This window comes from Neospora caninum, chromosome XII (genome assembly GCF_000208865.1).
Source record: "Neospora caninum Liverpool complete genome, chromosome XII".
Lineage (NCBI taxonomy): Eukaryota > Apicomplexa > Conoidasida > Eucoccidiorida > Sarcocystidae > Neospora > Neospora caninum.
Genome location: NC_018398.1, coordinates 5461271 through 5481455, shown reverse-complemented (window position 1 = coordinate 5481455; position 20185 = coordinate 5461271). Strand labels below are relative to the sequence as shown.

The following is a 20185-nucleotide window of genomic DNA, read 5'->3' as shown; positions in this document are numbered from 1 at the left end:
GGTAGGAGTACCGCGGCCTGCACTTTTCCAGTGGGGGGGCTGTCTGCTAAAAAGTTCTCTAGAGAGCGAGGAGAGCAGGGACACATTGGAAGGTCAGGCACGTCCTCGCCCCGGCTCTGTCCGCGCGGCCGTCGCTTCCGCACATGCCCGCAAACAGGGATAGCGAAAACTGGGAAAGCAGAGCCTTGCCTCTCTACTCATCTCTGCGTGCATATATATATATATATATATGCTGGTACGGATGTGTGGAGATGCCAGTGTAGGTTTTTCGTGAAGCGGTTGATTTCGGCCGGCCCGGTCGCACATGCTGGTTCTTTGCCCGAATCGACAAAAAGGCATTAAAACGCGTTTGTGAGAATCGACTTCACGTTTCACGCGGGCGAACCGCTACTGCAGCTCTCGATCGCATTTCATTCAGGAAACAAGCATCTAGACAAAAACGAGTACAACAAAACGGATGGTTTCACGTATCCCGTCATCTGACGGATCTCCAACACGGAGCTCTATCGAGACTGTAAAGCCCGCACACGCCCCGCCTGCTCGTCGCTGCTCCACTGGGGCACTCGACGCGTTCTCTGAGAGGCTGCCTCGGTCTCGTTCGCCCTGTGGTGTCTCTTTCTGGGCCGCGTCTCTGCGCCCCGCAGAATTCCTTCCAGGTCACACGTCACTCTCGGCCGCCAGCCGACTGGAGCTCCATCGGACAGGTGCCACAAGTCGTTACAGGAGGAACGGGCGGCGCGTAGCGGAAAGCTGTGTACGATCCGCACTTGCATGTCTCAACGCGCCTATCCACCGGCTGAGTCACCAGGCATGTGTCTCCGCCGTACCCGCCGGCTCCGACCGCCAGTTGGGCTCCAGGCGCCACACATCCATACACGGGCTGGCAGACTGCAGGGGTCAGGACGGCTCCACCCACTGAAGGCAGCACGGCAGGTGCGAGCTGAGGAGCGATGATTTGAGGAGCGAGAAGGTGTGCTCCACCACTGGGAGGCTTCGCCAGAAACGCGCCGACTGGCGCGGCGGACACTGAGGGCACCGTCTGACGAGGGAACGACGAGTCGTAGGGCTCTCCGGGGTTCGTAGCGGGAACAGGCGAGACGGAAAGCCCAGGGACAGGCGCACAAGCGACAGGAGACGGCAGGACAGTCACGGGCGCGGGAAGGGAGGACCGCGGGGCCGGCACGGTGGTTGGCAAGATGCCGACGGGGAGAGGCGCGGGCACGAGGTGAGTTGGGACGGCCGGCGGCGCACACATGAAAGTCACTTGAGCCTGCGGATCCCTCAGGGTGTACAGGAAGAGTGTGTCTCCAGGGGTGACGTCGTAGGAGCGCAGGGAGCTCGTCGTGGACATCGTGAAGCCGTTAAAGACCAGACGCATGCGGTCTACGGGCACGTCCCCTACGAGGACTTCCAAGTGCTGGAGCAGCTCGGCCACCGTCGTCGTCTCCACGTCGAGGTCGAAAGCCCATGTCACCGCTGTGGGGCACACGACAAAACGGCGGGGGCGACTCGGATGAAACAAGTGCGAAACGAGTTCACAGAGATACAGTGTGTCTGTGCATTCCCTTGTTCTGCAGCAAGAAAGCACGAGCATCACTCAACTCTTCCCGATGCTTCGACAGCGGCCTTCGCGCGGATGTCGCGCAAAGGGAAGGTCGCGAGAGACACAAAGCCAACTGCGGACGGCACCCGCTCCGGTACCGGCAGCCCAGCTGGCCGTCCCAAGTTGAAAAGACCACGAGCAGAGAAGAGGGAAGGAAGAAGACCTGTGAAGAGAGCCGTGCTAAACCGCGGGCGTTCTGGAGAACAGCACGGATCGAAAACGCCGCGTTTCTGTGCAGGTACATCTTTTCGACCGCGGCGGAACTCACCGATCCTGCCTTTCCTCGTTCCTGGAACCGGAGCGATGCGATGGACAAAGACGGCGCCATTCGCGAATTTCGCAGGGTTTTTTACTTTGAGACGCGTCTCCGAGAATTCTGGAAAAAGACGAAACGAGGCCGGCACAAACATCAGGTGCGCACACACTGACCGAACACCCTCACCCAAGAAGGAACTCTTTCCCCTGGGGGGGGGGGGGGGTTCGGCTTCAGGAGATCCAAGGGATGAAAATTGCGAATGAGTCGGTGGCCGGGAAGGGCCTGTGTGCCGGCACCGAGGCGGTCGCAGCGTCACACCGCGAAAACGGCCATTGGAGAACGATCGAAGCAGGCGAGAGCCCGCAGGCGCGCGAGCGGAACAGTTTCTTTCCGGGGACAACGCCTTCCCAGTTCGTGTGATCGTTTTTCTCGGAGGCGTATCGTGCACACCACAGGTGGATGCATGAGCAACAGAAAGAAGTCGGCACATCTGCGGCGGAACCTGGGGAGTATGGGCACGCGAAATGAAGGCGGCGGAGACTCCAAGGTGGAAGAGGACGAAATGAAGGCGGCGTGCAGTCGTCGCTGTCCCGTACAAAAAAAGGTGGGAGAGGCCAGCGAAATGTGTGCTTACAGCACCAAAAACGAATGCATCAGATATCACCCGGTCGGTCGCACTGAACGATCGGAAAGCGATACGTACGAAGAGCGCACGCCACATGCAACACACTAGGGCTTTGCTTGTTTCGTGTCAGCCTCTTTTACGCATCCTTTGAGGTCGAACGTGGCGAGACTCCGCTTACCGTCAAGATCGAACATGGGCAGAACGCGGCCAGAAACGCGTGCGGCAATTGCGTCGGTGACGCAAGGGTGGAAGAGCCCGCAGAGTCGCTGCTCGCGAACGGCTGCCTCCAAAGCCTACAAAGAGAACAGTCGAGGGAAAGGAACAGAAAGAGTCGGAAGATTGAGGAAGAACGGCGAGACTGCGGCATAAAGACACGGGCAAAGTGTCAGGGCGGCAGGGTGAGAGAGGGGGGCGAAGAACGAAAGAGGTGAGGAAGCGACATGTGCACGCACGCCCCCATTCGGCGGAAAACTGGAAAGGAAACGCTCTTCGATTCGGCCTGGCTAAGCGAGGAAAGACGCAGCGAAGAAACCACGGGGCGAAACGCGTTTGCGTCGCCTTCTGGGCGCCTGTCGTCCCCTTTTCAGCTCTTCTTGGCCTTTCGCTTTTGCCTTCTCGCGCTCGCCTTGCTGTTCCAACGAGCGAATCTTCTCCTATTCGTCTGTTTGCCGGTCACGGCAACTCAAGCGGGATTCGCCTTTTCTACGCGTTTTCTTGACTCTCTCTTCTGCCCAGTCCTGCGTTCGTCAATCCGCCACGAACCGTTCGCTCAGGTTTCCGAACCCACAAGATCCGGCGTAGCCTTTGGAGCCGACGCTTCACCCGCCGTCCTGTCGTCATTTTTTCTCGATCCCTTTCTCTGTCAAGAAAGGTTCTTCCCCTACCTGCGCGGTGGTGATTTGATTCACCAGGAGGCGAGCCCTGACTTCCTCGATGTCATTTGCATCGAGGCCTAGATCTTTTCCAACGATTTTCAGAACGCTGTCTAGGGACGTGTCGTGGCAGACACATCCCTCCGGGCGGACTTCTGCGGCAACTCCCGGCAGCTGAGTTTCTCCCGCGTCGCGATTCATTTCAGTGGGTTCCGGAGGCGAAAGGATCACGCGAGCAGCTACCGAACGCTCTGAACGGCGAGGCCGCAAAACCATGGCGACGGGGAAGGATCGCGACGGAAAGGAAGAAATCCAAGACGAAGAGGACAGAGAGGCGCGCGAGTCGCGAGGCCCCCAGCGGCGAGCCTGGGCGGCAGGAGCGGCGACGGGGTGAGCGTCGCGGAGGGGAGACCAGGTGTTGTGGGGCTGGCGAGGGAAGCGAAAGAAGGGGTCAGAGAAAGGAGAGAGGATACAGGAGGCAAGAGGTGGCTGTGCGAGTGGAGACAAGTCGTGACAGGAGAGGGGCGAAGGCCGAAGACGAGCGAGAAAAGGGGAAACCGGTCAGCGGAAACGAGAGCTGGGGCTGGCCGAGAGAAGGTGGACCTGTCGCGCCCTACACCCTTACCTAAAACCAAGAAAGCGAGGGAACGGAGAAAAACGCCAGAGGAAACGCAACTCAGAGATTTCCGCAACTCTCGCGCCGTTGAAGAAGGTTGAGGGGCGAGACGCCGGGTACGCAAGGCAAGCGCGGACGCTGGGGTAGGAGAGACGACGCCGACGCAAGGATACCAGACGCAAGAAGGTTCATTTTTGCAGCGGTGAAAGAAGGAAAACAGCAAGGCGAGTCAAAGGCAGCAGCGTGGTTTTCTGTACGCCCGGTGGAGTGCCCGTGTCTTGCTGTCTTGTGGATCTGCCACTCCCGGCGAGCGGGTTTAGGGCAGGAAGAACGCGCGAAAGCAGGGCGCAGAATTGCCTTCCGAAGAAAAACAGGTCGACAAGGACATTACCGTCCAACACCATGCGTGGACGGGGACGCGAAAAAGACAGAATGTCTCTGCTTTTTTCGGCTTCGCATCTCACGAAAAGGCGCGCAAGACGCTGCCGCTTGAAATCCACAGCCCCGTCCGCCACGACGGCTGGCCTTGCGTCGCAACCCTTCGAGGTGAACTGAGAGACTTTTTTCCCTCCTAAATGAGAGTAAATATCGCATCTCTTTTTGAGTGCGCACTTCCGTGCACCCGACCAACCCGCTTCTTATCTCTGGAAAATATCCGCTGCCGGCTGAGTCAACACGGCGAACCAGCGCCGACTAGCCCCCGGCACCCCATCCGTGCGGCCCCGTGACAGTATCTCTCTGTGTGACCCGGGTCAGCAAGGTACATGCATGCTGCAGTCTGCAGGCGAGCTGTCAGTCTGTGCTTCTCCCAGAGAAGTTTCTAGAGGGGCAAAAGAAGCGCATTCGCCCTGTGGGTCTTCGCGTGAAACAGGCAACGACGCGACAGAACCGCGCAGCCCGCGGCTTTTCGTGCTGAAAAGACATTCGATATCCCTCGAGTTCATTTTTGACGAAGCCAGTCGTTTCTGAGCGACCAGGAGGAAGGCAAGGGTGAACGCGACACAGAATGCGTTAATCAACAGTGCAGGAAACAGTTGGATTATGCGGCAGGGCGGGACGAGCGCCCGGGCCGGAGAGCCTGACAGGAGACGGAGAGACGCGCAGGTCGTCTACCATAATATCGAAACACGGAAAGGGGGAAAAAGAGGACATTCTCGAAGCGGTTTCTCTGCACCGTAGATGCGCACGCGGTATTTGCACCAGTCTCGGTCGATGTGTGCCACAGATGGAGGCTGTCGTCGTAGGGTTGTGGAAGACAGTATTCTTAGCGGGGATCGGATCACAAGGCTGTACAAGTCACGCAAGCAGTCAAGCTCATGTTGTTTCACACGAACTTGGACTCGACCAAGATCAGTCTTGGCGAGGATTCCGCTGGCCCCTTGCATTCTGCGGAGACCAGTGGTCTCTCCAAGCTCAGTACAGATACACCGCATAAGCCGTTGCGATACAAAACAGGTGGTCCTGAAAGGGAATCAAAAGAAGCCCTGCACGACCTAAAATGTGGCACAGCTGTTTCTCAGCTCAGAGTGGAGCGGCCTCCGAGTGCCTCGGGGTATAGTTGCGCAGTGAAATGAACAGTCGCGTCGGCGCTCCCCTCACCCATTGATGTTCTCGTGTTACAAGATTGGACGTTCGGTAGCAACAGGATGTTTCTGTTTCCTGGATAACAAAAGGGGGAAGGCGACTGAAGCGGGTAGAGCAGTTATCCGGAGCCAGTGACTGACTACTTCGACTGGAGACGCACACCGTATCATGTAATAGTGAAGCCATAGGAGCACGTGTCTCGCACGTAACGAACGACAGCTAGCTCAGATAAACAAAATGGGACTTTGTCGTCGAAATCCATTGAAGAATGTAGTGAGAGACATTGCGTTGGATCCGAATTGCAAAAGGGCACAACAAGGAATCTGTAAGAAGCCGAGCGAACTCACGTTCACGAACGATTCATTTGCAACTGAATCCGTGCTTTCGTCCCAGAAGCACCGTCTCCCCAACCTAAGAAAAACCAAGAGAGATGCACATGCGTGTGGCAGTGGTGATAAGTGTTCCACGGATATGGTGGAAAACCATCAGGTAAGGCTCAGTTAACTGAGAAATTACTCTTTTCATTTTTTGGCCGACGGGAGTGGATTCAACAGAATTGTGGGTGCTGCGGAAAGCTTATTAAATTACCCGAATATGGTACAAAGGACGGTTTTTCGCACCTGATTCCATGCAAAAGTAAGACAGAGGATTTGCGCAGTAATGCCGTCATGGAGAATCACCAGGGGTTCTGTATACAGCTTGCTGCAGCCTCCAGATCTTCGTGTCCCAATTAAGCTTTGCAACTATCATGTCTATCGTTGTTACGTTTGCAGCGGGCTGTCCCGCCGGAGTCGTATCATGATCGAAGGAGGACCACAAGGGTTTTGGCGCAAAAACGTTCGGACACACACAGGGGAGAACTCTTCAGGATAAAGAAGCCTATTCACCAACCCACATACACTCGTTTTATCTGACAGTTGTGAGAAGCTAACCTGACGCCTTGCCCTCGCTGTTCACCAATAATGACGTTGACGAGGATTTTGTACCGAGGCACCTCGAGATCTGGAAGGGAAGCGCTCGAAATCGTCAGATCAGTGGCTTGTTGATGGCTCTATCCCGTAAAGTTGGCAAAACGTCTAACTCAGAACGAACATCAATGTGCTCATGCCCTTTAGTCTTACGTCGATGAAGTGTAGTCGGCGTTCACCGCTCCACAGATGATCCCCGAATCTTGCCCCAAAAGTTGCGTGCGGCACGCCTTTCGAACAGACGTGTTTACGATGGTGAAAAAGGTGAGACAGTCTTGTCCCCGCGTTGTACTGGGATGCTGTCACACCTTACCTTTGAGTCGGTCTTTGATTTCGCTGGCGATCTGTTTTGTCAGAAGCGGAGACTCTTCTGCGTTGTATTCTACTCCTTCAAGTTTCTCATGCAGAACAGATTTAAGAATTTCATTCACAGGCTTGCTTTTAAACCTGCGACAAAACATAAAGGCGCGACCGGTGCTTCTCTCGCTTTTGTGTTCTGCAGTCGACGCTCGGCGCCTCTTTCACTGTTGCGGTACCTCGGCTCCAGTTCCAGTTCGAGGCACCGACTACGAATCACATAAAGTTTCCCGAAACGCACATGCCTTTTGCGATGTCGGTCCTTTCGAGTATACACCATGTGTGTGGCACCGTTTACTTGGGATGTAAGACACTCTGCCGTTTTTTTCAAGTTTTACATTCACGCCACCTTACTTTTGCCTGTACTCTGGAAAGACCGCTTGTGTCGGTGACTCGACGGGATCCTCAGCGAGAGAACAGATCGGCATTTTGAAATAAAAAATTATTCTCGTGAGGAATGGAGTATGGCTGCAGGAATACGCTTCTCGACAAGAAAAATCCTATGATGCCAATACAGACTTGCGACTTGGGATTGACGCTATGCACGGGTCGATCGTGTATCTGGGTTCAGACGGAGCAGAGGGAGAAGAGCTTCTATAAGTCTCTGATTGGGGCGTAACATGAAACACGACGTCTGCTATGTAAAAAAAACGAGGATGCTCGTTTTCTGAATTTAAAAACAGCGGATTTGGTCGACCGTCATCACCGACACGTATTGAGATTTTGACGGCGCTTCTGCGCATAACTTTAGATTATGACGCATTCAAAATGTGTCCTCAGTTCTTTGCTCCTTCCCGCAGACCCTCCTTGGCCGAAGCATGCAAACTACAACAGTTTTCGATCGAAGAAGCGGTACGATTTCCGCAGGGGAGAAGCTGACGGCAGGCGGCGTCAGAGTGCCGTCACCCACATGTTTGCTTTTTCCAGCAGGCCGAGTGTCGTCAGCGTTTGTTCGCGAACATCTCCCCGAGACAAACTAGCTGCGCACTTTTGTGGTCTCTTCCTGAGAGTTCCTGAGAGACTTTGCTTGTCCGAGACGCCCGCGAATACCACTCTCCGTAGTGCTCTCGGGGCTTGACTTGAAACAATCCTGTGAAGCCACTGTGGTTCCCTCGTGACGCGGTTCTCAAGAGGTGCATGGAAAATACCGATGGAATATACGACATTTTAAGCATTTGATCGATTGCTGCAAGCTAGATGCGATTCCACAGGGGGGAAAATCCTGTTTGCCACAAGTGTGATTTGCGTACTATAGTAGTGCAAGCGATCGGCAGGGCAAATCTGTGTGCTGTTTAACGGTTGAGCGGCTCTAACGGGCGTTCAACTCATCCAGAGGAGTGCGCAGAATGACCTGATCCTCACTGATTTTTGGCAGACGCGTTGGCCTTCTGAGAAATAGAGTAGACACCCCCACCGAGCTCAATGCACCCGTGAGCATGGAAACCATGGCTGAGATCAAGGGCCAACTTTTCTCCTTGTAGAACAGATTTGTGTTTCCTTTCCTCCCTACCTGTTGATGCAAAGACAGAAACGTGATCTATTCCCGAGAGATCAATGTAACAGTGACGGTCGGGCGGTTGCTCGAGTTCACCCTTTTCAGAGCGTGGGCAGTCAGGTTTGTTCTTTAAGTCCTTTGGTGGAAGCCTCATGGCGACATCGTTGCCCGGTAACGGATTAACGATTAGCCGACACGTCTGCTCGGTAGGAAACTGAGAGGAAGCGTGTGGACCCAGAAATCCCGTTCCTTGAATTCTTTGTACAGTACTAACTTTCGAATACAACAACGGGGTGTAAATGCACTCTTTGTATTACAGCGTGCAACACCATTTTAGCAACAGTATGCGGATGTACATTTCCTATTAGAGATTTGGTCGCCGATTGTCAAAACATTTACTCCGAGAGCATTCATGCTCCTCATATTACTTGAGTTTCTGGTGTGTTGCCTTTTTGGCTGTCTCGGCTGGTTTAATAAGTCAAAGTTTACTCCGGAAGTTAGCAGCTTACATGAATTACTGAGCGTCACCCTTACAAGCACAGATGGACACGGTCACCACGGACTTGTGAGCAAAGATTCTACGTAGTCTTTTGTGTGTGGCCATGATACTGGGCAGAAGTGTAGGGAATGTATTTGTACCACGGCATTTGCCGTTATCAACTGGACCCGACCTCGAGATCGCCGTGCTCATGCGTTAACCCATTTTCTTAAATATTCGTAGTAACCCTACAGACCACGCGAGGAATTAACGAAAGATGATTCGCCTTTTTGTCCATTTCCGGCGCGTTAGGACCCACGTTGCGGGTAACGGCTCGCCGATGCGTTGTGTTTCTTCAGCTTTTGCGCAATCCGTTTCCTTACACACTCATGTTTGTTTCCCTGCGTACTCGCCAACTCTTCGCCGGGTGTCCTGCCAAGCCGCTGTTTTCAGCTGTCGAAGAAACAAGTATTGGAACGTACCGCAGTCGAATGCGGCTGCTTCTACGTTGCAACTCAACGCAGGTCACCTAATGGAAGTTATTGAAAGCTTCCTCGTAAAGTTTCTTTTGAGTCGATAGTGAAGCAAGACACCTCTCTGACGAGGGCGGCCGGTTCCCGTGTCGCTGAGTGCAGTTTATAAACATGCCGCTGTTCCTTTTCTTGCCTCGTTCCTGGAGAATCTGCACAATGCTTTCGACCTCAATACAGCTGTTTTGGCGGCACCGAGCAAGACCACTTTCAGGGTGACTGCTACGTTTTGTGTCTCCTCTCTGGGAACGAAGCAATCCAGCTCCGTTTCTCGTCTTGCTGTCCGAGCCTCTTCTTTCGCCGGCGTGCGCGAACGCCGCTTCAAAGTTCATCTCCTGCGTTCCCCCTAAACGACGGCTGATTCACCTACCCTTTCTCAAAACCGGGGCGAAAGTGGGCCATTCGCGTGATCTGCATTTTGCTACGCTTACTCCCCAGATTCCTCGTCTGCATATCTGTACCTGGCCGGCTACCGCCGCAGCTGGCGAGTCCCAGCCTTCGCCGCTGTCGCTGTCACGGGAAAACAGGGGAAGAGGTTTTGCTGCACTTTGCGTCCATGCGAAAAGGTTCTTCCACTAGAACGTCTTGCGCAAACGGCGCGTTTTTTCTGGACTCGGCGTGGACGGCTTTCTAGGTTGCACGCTCACAGCCACCGGCTCCCAACGAGTACATCAGCCAGCCGACCCGCCGTGCCCGTGTGTGTACGGTGTGGCCGAGAACATGCTGAGCGAGTGAACCTCCACGGGTTCGCTTTTCCTGTTTCGAACCTGTAATTTTTGTTCGTATGCGCCGTTTGTTTTGACACAAACAAAAGGGGTTACAACACCGGAGGGACTGTATTCTGGATCGACGCCATACAGCGTGGAGGTCGTCTTCTCTTTCCAATTTCTAGCAGGCGGGCAACGCTTTCTGACCCCCTCTCCCTCCGCCGACCTTCTTCTCTCCTTTTCGAACGCTCTCAAATTTTGTCACCCCTAAAAAGTATTACCGCTGCTCGCTGTTCGCTTCGTTTTTTTCCTGGCGTTTTCCCGGTCTCGTCTCTGTCACCGTGTGTCTCAATGCCGCGGACGTCTCCGACTTTACCATGCCAACCTCGGTCTTGTTCCTCCACTGTCTACCAGCGCCGTTTTTTCTGTCTCTCCGCCACTTTCTCGCCTCCTTCTTTGTCTGCTCTTTGACACGCGACTCTTCACAGCATGTTTGCTTCCGCCCTGCGAGTCGCTGAGACCGGTGCAAGGAGTCAGCTCGGATAGGTCCGTTTCTTCCCGGGCACAAGGATGCCCGAATGCAATGGAAATCTTTGGAAGCAGACAGCGAAGCGCGAGCGCGGGGGATCGGACGGCTCGTGACCGTCTGCCTCTCAGCCGGGGCGGGATCCCAGGCTGGTCCGATGACGCGGTGGACAGTTCCCGGTATGATGAAGAAATTTCCGACTCTGTGCATGCCGACGAAGCACCGCACTTTGCCGCCAAAGGTGACACTCCATCGATGGCGTGGCATGGTCTGTCGTCGTTGTCCACCTTGTTTGACAAAAAAGGACTTAAGCGCGTAGGAGTTCGAGGCAGGAAGAGGCGAGGATCGGCAGACAGGCAGAGTCGTGAAAACACAAAAAGCTCGCAGACCAAGCACCGAATGATGGCGCTTCCCCTGGCGCGTCAAGATAGCCATCTTTCCGGTGGTTGTACACCTGCCTCTCCTACTGGGGGCTCGGCGAAAGTTTCGAGCAGCGGAGAGGCGTCCCCGGGGGAAAGGAGAGCAAGCGGCGTTTTGCGATTTCTTCCGTTCGGCCCCCAGCACCTCCAACTCTTCCTGGTTTCCTACTTCTGTTACGCTGTCCTGTATTCCACTCGAAAACCCTTTTCTGTGGTGAAAGAGGACGTCCACCGGAACCTCGGCTTGTCTACCTACTCCCTCGGGTGTATAGACACCTCTTTCCTCGCCCTCTACGCAGTCGGCCAGTTCGTTCTCCCTCCAGCTCTCGCCAGTGTCCGACTGTCTGTGGGTCTGAGTGCGTGCTACCTCATTTCCGCTGTTGCCACACTGGCATTCGGCCTTTCCTCGTCTCCCTCCTCTCTCGTCATCTGGTGGGGCGTCAATGGTATTGCGCATGCAGCCGTTTTCCCGCTTCTTGTTAAAGCCTTGACCGAGCGCCTCTCCCAAGCAGAGCGCGGGAGAGCTATGGGTCTCTGGACCACTAGTCAGCAGACAGGTACCGTCCAGATGGAAGACTGAAGGGCTGGCTTTGTGGGCAACGCAGCGTGGGAAGTTTTTTGGCGGGAGAGAGGACTTCAAAGAGGCAGTAACGCACGGACATAAAGAAAAAGACACGCGATCCGTCCCGTTTCCACGCCTTCTTTGTAGCCGCGACCCACCATCTCCATTGGCGACGCTCCGATCTTAACCCCGTTGCTTGAGTTCTCCCCGGTGTTCCTATGTGTTCACTTCTGGTTCTTCTGTTTGTTCCCTTTCTTTTTCGACCCGTACCGCCGTTCTTTCAGAGGGTCTCCCCCCGCGGCGCTCTTGCCCCTCTCTTTTCTCTCCTTCGTCTCTCTTTTTTTTTGCTTTTCCCCGTTTCCCTTCCTTGTGCTATCTCTCGTTCCTTCCCTTTCACGTTCCTGGTGCTCTGGCTCCTCGCTGTCTCATTCTGTGAGCTGCCGGCGGTCTGCCTTGTGTTCGGTCTTTCAGGAGCGATTGCGTCGACGGCCTTCGCGGCGTTCGTAGCGTCTCGGATCGGTTGGCGCGCCGTCTTTCTTCTCTCTGCCCTCGTTTGCGGCCTGGCAACCTTCGTACTGTGCTCCTGCCTCCCGAGCTCTTCCGCGCGTGTGGTTCCGGGCGCGACCGACCGCCCCGTTTCGCTCTCTCGGCGGGACGCGTCTCGACGGAAGCGCCAGGGATTCGCTCTGCTGCAGCAACCCGACTCGGACGACGAGTTCGAAGACGGAGACGAGCGCTCTCTGGCTAGCCCCGCGGCCTGCGAAGAAGAGACTGGAGACAAGGGCGGTGGGAAGTCTGATGCAAGCAATCCCCGGCGCGCGCACAGCGCGGCCTTTGTGCATGGCGCACGCCAAAGCGGCGACGAAACCCGACAGCCGTTCTCGAATTCCTCTCCACCTCTCTCTGGATCTGCGACTGGCGAAACCGCCGGGGTCTCCCACCCTTCCTCGCCCTGTCCGTCTCCGACCTCTCTTCCTTCGCCAGTGGGGCGTTCCCCGGCCTCCCCGTCGGGCGGCGACGCAGCTGAGCTGAGCGCGGAAGAGGAGAGACTGCGGCAGCCATGCGAGCTGTTTCGACAGAGCGGAGGGACAGGAGACAGCCTGGTGCTCGAGTTCTCCGACGACGGGTGGGGCGAGGCGAGCAAGCGCGAAACCTGCCGGCGGTCCGCAGGCGAGAGTCGCGCGGAGACAAGTTCCTCAACGAACGTGCCCCAGCCTGACCCGTTCTCTTCGCTCTCTTCGCCGTCGCCCTCCTCGTCCGTCCTCGAACTCGCCATGTCTGTTCCGCACATGCGCGGCGCGAAGAAGGTCCGCGGGCCCCAGCGGCTGGGCGAGCTCAGCGACGAAGAGGAGCGAGAGGGGGTATCGCGCCTGGACGCTCGCACCGAGGAAGAAGGCCTGAAGGGACTGCATGCGTCGCCGCGGCTGCGGTCGCCCTCGCCGTCCAAAGCGCGGCACCACGCGCATGCAGAGAAGCTCGGGCAGCGCGCTTCATCGCTCGTGCCGTGCCGTTCGGAGCCGATTGCCGCCTCGTTCTTGTTCATCGTCTGGAACGTCCCCTTCGTTTTGAGCTGCAGCTGTGCGTACTTTGTCATCAAACTGATTCGCTACTCGCTGCTCTTCTGGCTGCCCTTTTTCCTCGCGAAAGAAGCGCGCATGCATGCAGCCACTGCAGGATACGCGAGCATGATCTTCGACGTTGGCGGCATTGGCGGAGCCGTCGCCGGCGGCTTCCTCGCCGACCGCGTGATGAAAGGTAGGAAAACGCGCCCTCGTTTGCCGCGCTTGGACACCACGGTCACAACGCTGCTGTCCACTCCGCCGATCTCCCCGCTTCTCTGTGTGGGCCTCGCGCAGCGTCTCCTTCCTCTGTCTCGTGATTTTTCTTCGTTCGGACACCCCTTCCGCGTGTCCTGTCTCTTCCGTGCCGCGCCTTCCTCTCCCGCCCGCCTTCTCTGTCTCTCTGTCTCTTCTCGTTCTCGTCATGCTCTCTGCGTGGCTCTCCCGGATGCTTGTCTCCGCTTCAGGTCGCCGTCTGACGTGCGCGACGACGATGTGCCTGCTCACGGGTTTCTCGCTCCTTCTCTTGGCCTTCGCCTGCCAGCACCAGCAGACGCTGTTGCACCATCTCGAGGAGGAGACTTCGCTGCAGGCGCGCGAGCTCGAGCACTTGCAGGAGACGCACCGCGCGACGCTGCTCAGCTTCCAGGAGCAACAGAAGAAGTCGCGCATGCAACTCCCGCTCCGCCTGCAACAGACGCTCGAAAAGGAGGCGAACCGGAAGAAGCAGACGGAGGAGAGGGAGCGACGACCCGAAGCGAACGAGGAGAGCGGCCGAGACCCCCCTGGGAAGGCCCTCAGCTCCCTCCAGGCCGACACCCGCCAAGGGGGAATTGAGATAGAAAAGCGTGACGAGGGAGGGGATAAAAAGGGAGAAAAAGACACAGAAATCGGAAAGCAGGAGAGAGAAGACCGGGGGACGAAGCAGACGGACAGAGATGAGAAAGGAGAACCAGAAGAACTCGGTGGAAACGGACGCGGAGAGCCAGAGACGCCTCCTTCCGAAGCGAAAGAACTCTATGCTTCGCTTGCCTCTGCTGACCAGGCCTCGCAGCCTTCAGTGACACATCGCGAGGCTTCACCCCAAGAGGACGTCGAGAAAGCACAGTTTGCCGCCTCCGCTTCTTTCCCAACTGCCCCTCTCAGTTCTCTTGTGGCGCCGCCGCTGTATCCTGCGCGTGCCCCGCCTTCCCCGTTGGTTTCTCCCTCGTTCTCTCCTGCTTCTTCGCTGTCTCCCTCGTCCTCTCCTGCGTCTTCGCTCTCTCCCTCGTCCTCACCTACACCGTCGCTCTCTTCTCCCACTGCTCCTTCTTCTCTTTCTCCTGCTCCTACTCTTTCCCCTGCTCCTACTCTTTCTCCAGCTCCTACAATTTCTCCTTCTTCTCTTTCCCCTGCTCCTACTCTTGCTCCTTCTTCTCTTTCTCTGTCTCCAGCGCCTTCTCTGTCTCCGGCACCTTCTGTGTCTCTTGCATCCACGGACTTCATGCACCACGTGGGTGGGGCGGGGCTGCCGGCTGTCGCGTCTTCGCTTTCGTCTCCTGCGCTCTCTGAGCTCCCCGCGGGCCGTGAGGCGTCAGTCCTTCCCTCGCCCTACGGTTTACGCACACCGGAATCAGGCGCTGTTCTTCCGTCTCCACATGTTGCGTTCGTGCCCTCGAGGCGACCTGAGGTACTCGCCGCTGGCTCTGCCTCGCTGTCTCAACAGGCTGCCTCTCCGTTCGCCGCCACGGCGGTCCGTTTCCCCCCTCAACAACTCCCTGCAGGACAGATACCGCCTCTTCCAACTCCTGTGTATGTGCAACCAGGCCAGGAGACTCCCGGGATGTTTGCTGTCGCACTGCCGCCGAATCCCCACGCGTCAGATGCTCCGCTTTCCTCACCGTCCTTCCCTCCCGCAGGCCGGCCCTCCGGTCCGTCTTCTCTCCGCGTCAGTCCCGCCTCTCCCAGTAACGCTGTTCCTCTTCCTGCGGCTTCGCCTTCTACTCCGTCTTCGGCAGTCTCTGCAGCTCCTGCCGATGCTCCGTCTCCTCTGTATTCGCCTCCGGCGTCCCTCCTGTCTCCTCAGAGGCCTCTTTCGTCTGGCGAAAATTCCCCACCGAGCGAGGGTCGCGCGCCTCTTCTGCCGGTTCGGAGCCAGGCACTTCCCCAGAGTCTGCCGTCTCCTGTTCCCCGACTCGAGCTGTCCCTGCTTCCTCCTCTTCCCGCTGTTGCGACTGTGGAAACCCTTCCCTCTCCACAGTTTCCCTCCTGGACGCCTCAAGCTGTACAGACACCTCAGTCTGCTCAGAGCGGCGTCTCGGGAGACGCGGGCGGAATTCCTTCCCCACAAGAGCTTGCTCCCGCCGTCCTCTCTCCACTTCCGGCCCTTTCCGTATCTCCCATCACCCCGCAATCTCCAATCGAACTATCGCCCTTAACCAACCTTCCATCTTCACCAGCTCTTCCGTCTTCTGTGTCTTCTGTCTCTTCTCCCGTGTTCTTCGCGGGAGAGGTGAGAGACAACGAGCGCGTGCCTCTCCCCTCGCCAGGGACTTCTCCCCGGCGTTTGAGTGCGGCAGCGGAAGGAGAGTTGGAAAGAGACGAGCAGGATCTAGGGGAACAGGATTTGCTGGAACTGCGTCTGCCTGACGGGGCGGCGCCGCCGGTTCCGCTGCTCAGCCCCACCCCCGCAGATCCCTCGTTCAGTGGGGAAGAGACAGGGAAGACAAGTCAGAGAGGAGTAGCGAACGCGGGCGAAGACGCAGGCACGTCTTTCCAGCTGGCGAACCTTCCGAGCAGAGGCGAGGGCGCGGGAAAGGCTCCGGGGAAAGAAGGCGAGTCTCGGGGAACGGAGCAGGAAGGCGGAGGTGGTCCCCCGTCTCGCGCGGAGTCTCTGGAGGCGATTCCTGAGGCGGTGCTTTCCCCGGCGGTGGTGCGGAGCGAGGCGGAGAGACAGACGCGCGGCGAGCCGAGCGCAGCGAGCGAGAAGGAAGACTGGTTTCTCTCCAGTGCAGAGAAGACCATTCGGCAGACGCAGGAAGACGAGGAGGCGAAACTTGTGGCGCAGCAAGAAGACGAGCGGTTGGCCTTGCTCGCGCAGCAACGCGAACGGCGAGAAAAGAAAGAAGAAGAAAGATGGAGCGAACTGTACCGTCTCCTCTTCTTCATGTTCGCCGTCGGTTTCTGCATCGCCTCCCCCGACTCGATCCTGGGTGCGACTGCCGCCCAGGACTTGGTGGAGAGAGGCAACGTCGGTGAGGAAGCCGAGGAGCGACCAAGACTCGAGAAGAACAACGAGGGGAAACTCAAAAAATGCAGAGAACGAGGCAAACACGATCCACAGGGGAAGCAGAGGAAAGTCAAAAGAGGGGCGGAGAAGAGAGAGGAAGAAACGGAAGCGAGAGGCCGCGCGCAGAGAGAGATGGAGAGGTTCAGGGGGATGGCACGAAACGTAATCCTGAGGAGAGGGGAGAAGCGAAGACGCAGCAAAGAAGGGGTGCGAGGACACAGTTCGGCGACAAGGAGAGTCGGTCGAGAGGCTCTCAGGGGGAACAACGGAGTTGAGGGAGCAGAGAAGCCGGCACACTCGAGACAGCGGTTTTTTAAGGAGAGACAATCCCAGAGAGTTAAGGAGAGAGACTTGAACGCGGGGAGCAAGGGACGAAAGAGCGGTTGGAGAGCGGGAAAAGGCCAAACGGTTTCACGTGTGTTTTGTGCTTTTCTTTTTGGTCTTTTTAGCGTCCGGTCCCAGCAACGAGAAGGCTCTGGCGGTAGTCGCCGCCTTCATCAACGGCATGGGCGCCGTAGGTGCTCTTCTCCAAGTAAGGCCTTTTGAATTTTTTTCCCGTCCTCATCTCTTTTGTTTTCCCGTCCGCATCTCTTTTGTTTTCCCGCCCTCATCTCTTTTGTTTTCCCGTCCTCATCTCTCGCTTTTCATGTATCGGTGTGGATTCGCGTCGACGCGTGCAGCGTCGGTCTTCCCTCCGCCCCTCCTGCCTCGCCACCCTAATCCCTCCACTGAAAACTGAGTCCTTCTCGCCTCTCCCTCTCCTCCCCGCTCGCGCGTCCGAGCCGTGTCTTTCCGTCTCCGTCTTCCCTCTCGGTTGTGCTCGGCAGTCCTCTCCGTCTTCCGACCTCAGTTTTGTTGGCGGTGCGCTGCGTCTTCAGGGTGTATGTACAGCGACGGTGACGGAGCAGTTTGGCTGGGACGCGCTGTTCGGGACGCTTTGCGTGTTGAGCATGGCCGCTTCTTTGCTTCTGCTGCCGGCGTGCCTGGAGGAAGGCCGTTCGCCGTGCTCTCCGTCTGGACCTCGCCGCGCGCGTGGTGTCACCTCTCGCGGCTCCTGTCGCTTCTGGCGAGCGCAAGGCAGCGACGGCCTCTCAGAGGGGACTATGCGAAGAAAAACTCCGCGGCCGATCCGGGCTGAGCGCGGTGCGGCGAGACTCCGCGAAGACGCGAGCGCCAAACGCGGAGGGAAACGCCGATCTTTGGGGAATGAGAAGTCCGTGCAGATGACGCCAGTGTGCACGCGAATGGAGAGAGACACAGACGGCAGGGAGGTTGTGTGACTGTGCGTTCTCCCGTGAAGAGATTTCTTTTCTGGCCCGTGTCGCGCGGGTGCCGTTCCAACACTGGAAAAACGGGGAGTGCGTATGGACACGCAGGGGCCGTGGCGTGCATGCGGTTCTCTCTCCTCTCGCTCCGGAGCGACTGCTGACCTCGAAAGAACGGACTCTTTGCAATAATCTGAAACATAATCGGGCGAGTGGAGAGAGGCGTTTGGGAACAGATGTGTAGCCCCACGCAGCCCTGTGGAAACGGGTGTCGCGCGCACGGTGCGCCGAGACGCAGGCGTTTTTCCAGATGGAAACGTTTCCGCAGGCGTGCTCCGGATGTGCGATGGAACCTGACAATGGCCGTCACACAGTTAAAAGGTCGGCTTTTAACTCCGACGACTCGTACGAGGTTCGAGACTTTGCGTTTTTCGTTGGGGGGGTGCTTGCCGCAGGTGCGCGACTTCGCGCGGCGTCCCAGGCGTGTTTTGTCCCGAGCGCCCGAGGACGCTCAGAAACCGACAAAAGAAAATTTCTCTGGACGAATACAAACGCCTCGAGTCGTCCACACGGGCTCACATAAAAGTATATATACATGCACACACAAACATACACACAGACCTACAAATGCACATATACACACATATACGTTTATACCTTATCCCGCGTGTATATGTGCATTATATATTGGCATATATATATATATATATATGTATATGTATATATACACGTATTTGAGGTTTGGTTGAAATTGCATGTCGTTAGGGAGAGAAGAGATATGGAAACGAGGCGGATAAAGACAGGGAAGGCGACACATCGCAAACGATCGAGGCAAGCTATGTTCAGGAACTGAAGAGACAGCCTATCAGCGACCAGCGGGGGGGACTGAGTCTGTTCGCGCTGGAGCTGCAAATTTACGCGTTCATGGCCGCTCTGAGGCTGGCAGGGCGCGGCCGTTTGCGCATCCGTTGCGAAAGAAGACACGAATGCTCGATTGCGTCACTAGGGCGGATACAGAGACCACGAGAAACCGAGTGTGTGTAAAGCGACGTGCACGAACAGTCTGTGCTCTCTCTGCGTCGTTTCCCTCTGTTTTCCTGGTCTTCGCTTCGCCGAACCATAAACGAAACGGGACGTGGAGTGGGACAAAGAACCCAGAGTGAACAGATGGGAGGACTGCTGCGTGAAGACGCGGAGACTGTCAGAAGTCGCCCGTAACGCCACCACACAGAACGGTACACGGACTGGGCCGCCGCGTGTGTGTGTCCCGTCTCACACGCGCTTTGCTGTTTTTTCGACGGAACCGGGAGACGCACAGAGGCGGACACGGACACGGGCTCCAGTGCTGGTTTTGGCGAGGTCGGGGCGCACGAAAAGCCGAAAAAAGAGACGCAAGAACCTTTCTCGCACAAGCGGCAGCGCGTTTCGCCCCGCCTTCAGTCTTGCAGCGAAAAGGAAGCAGCGGTCCCGTGCGGTCTCCCGCACGCGACGAATGGACCCGCGCGAGCGCGCGCGCGGTCAGCTCTTTCTGTAGACGAGGGTCGTGGACTGGAGGGCTGACACGCGAGACACGGCGTCTTCTTCTCTCATCGAGACAAAGGAAAAACCTCGGCGTTCCAGCGGGACGTGGAGCAGAGCCAGTTCTTCCAACCAACTCTTCCTCAAGCATCCCTCGCTGCCTGGAGATGGAAAAGAGGACCACGAAGAATACGGAAAGAAAGACGCGACCGACGCGGAGGAGGCGCCGGCTGGTGCGGCAGAAGACAGCGAAGCGGAGTGTCCTCGAGAGGCGCCGAAAGACACACACGGATCCGCTTCAGTCGATGCGAAAGAGACACCGGACGAGAGAGGAAGGGGAGAGGCCGGACTCTCCAACCCCGGTTTCGTCCCTCCCTCTCCTCCGTCTCCCCTGTCTCGTCCTGCGTTCGTTTCGTTCTTCGTCTTCTTCGTCTGCTCTCCGCTTCTCTGTGCACGCCATCCTCCTCGGCGGCCAGAGTGCGTCTGTTCTTCTTTGCGTTCGGATTTGGAGGACCCGCTGAGAAGGCTCCTGGCCAGCTGCGACGCCGATTCACAAGGCAAGACGTGGCCTTCTCCCTCGCCCTTCTCTCGATCCTCGACTCCCTCGCTTGATCCCTCCTCGCCTTCTTTCTGCTCGCCGCCGGTCTTGTTCAGAGGAGCAGCGGAGTGTACCATAGAGCACGAAGGAAGCGGTACACTGGAAGAGAAAGAAGAAGAGGGAGAAGAGGAAGAAGAAGAGAGAGAGGGAGAAGAGGAAGAAGAAGAGGGAGCGGAAGAAGAGGAAGAAGAAGAGGAAGGAGAGGAAGAAGAGGAAGGAGAAGAGGAAGAAGAGGGAGAGGAAGAAGACGAAGAGGAAGAAGACGAAGAGGAAGAAGAGGGAGAAGAGAAGGCGAGAGAGCGAATGCAGCGTGGGGTGTTTTTGAGACTCTTCACGGCGGCGCGGGTGGCGAGACGGAGATCGTTTTCTGTGACGCCCA

At 56.9% G+C, this 20185-nt stretch overlaps 2 protein-coding genes across 2 annotated transcripts, besides 1 other annotated feature; one reads left to right on the top strand and one right to left on the bottom strand.

The window, feature by feature from the left end:
- Positions 1-664: 664 nt before the first annotated feature.
- On the bottom strand, positions 665-3557 carry NCLIV_067220 (conserved hypothetical protein; the record flags this gene model as incomplete). Its single annotated transcript, XM_003886273.1, has 4 exons — positions 665-1476; positions 1872-1979; positions 2663-2777; positions 3369-3557. The coding sequence occupies 4 exons, from the start codon at positions 3555-3557 to the stop codon at positions 665-667; spliced, it is 1224 nt and encodes a 407-aa protein (XP_003886322.1).
- A 7117-nt stretch (positions 3558-10674) lies between these two features.
- NCLIV_067210 (hypothetical protein) lies at positions 10675-17705 on the top strand (the record flags this gene model as incomplete). The annotated part of the gene is made up of 5 exons (XM_003886272.1): positions 10675-11593; positions 12070-13353; positions 13625-16390; positions 16875-16957; positions 17253-17705. The coding sequence occupies 5 exons, from the start codon at positions 10675-10677 to the stop codon at positions 17703-17705; spliced, it is 5505 nt and encodes a 1834-aa protein (XP_003886321.1).
- A 1503-nt stretch (positions 17706-19208) lies between these two features.
- Positions 19209-19280: a sequence feature (Short protein (NCLIV_067200, CBZ56295.1) was converted to a misc_feature.).
- Positions 19281-20185: the final 905 nt, after the last annotated feature.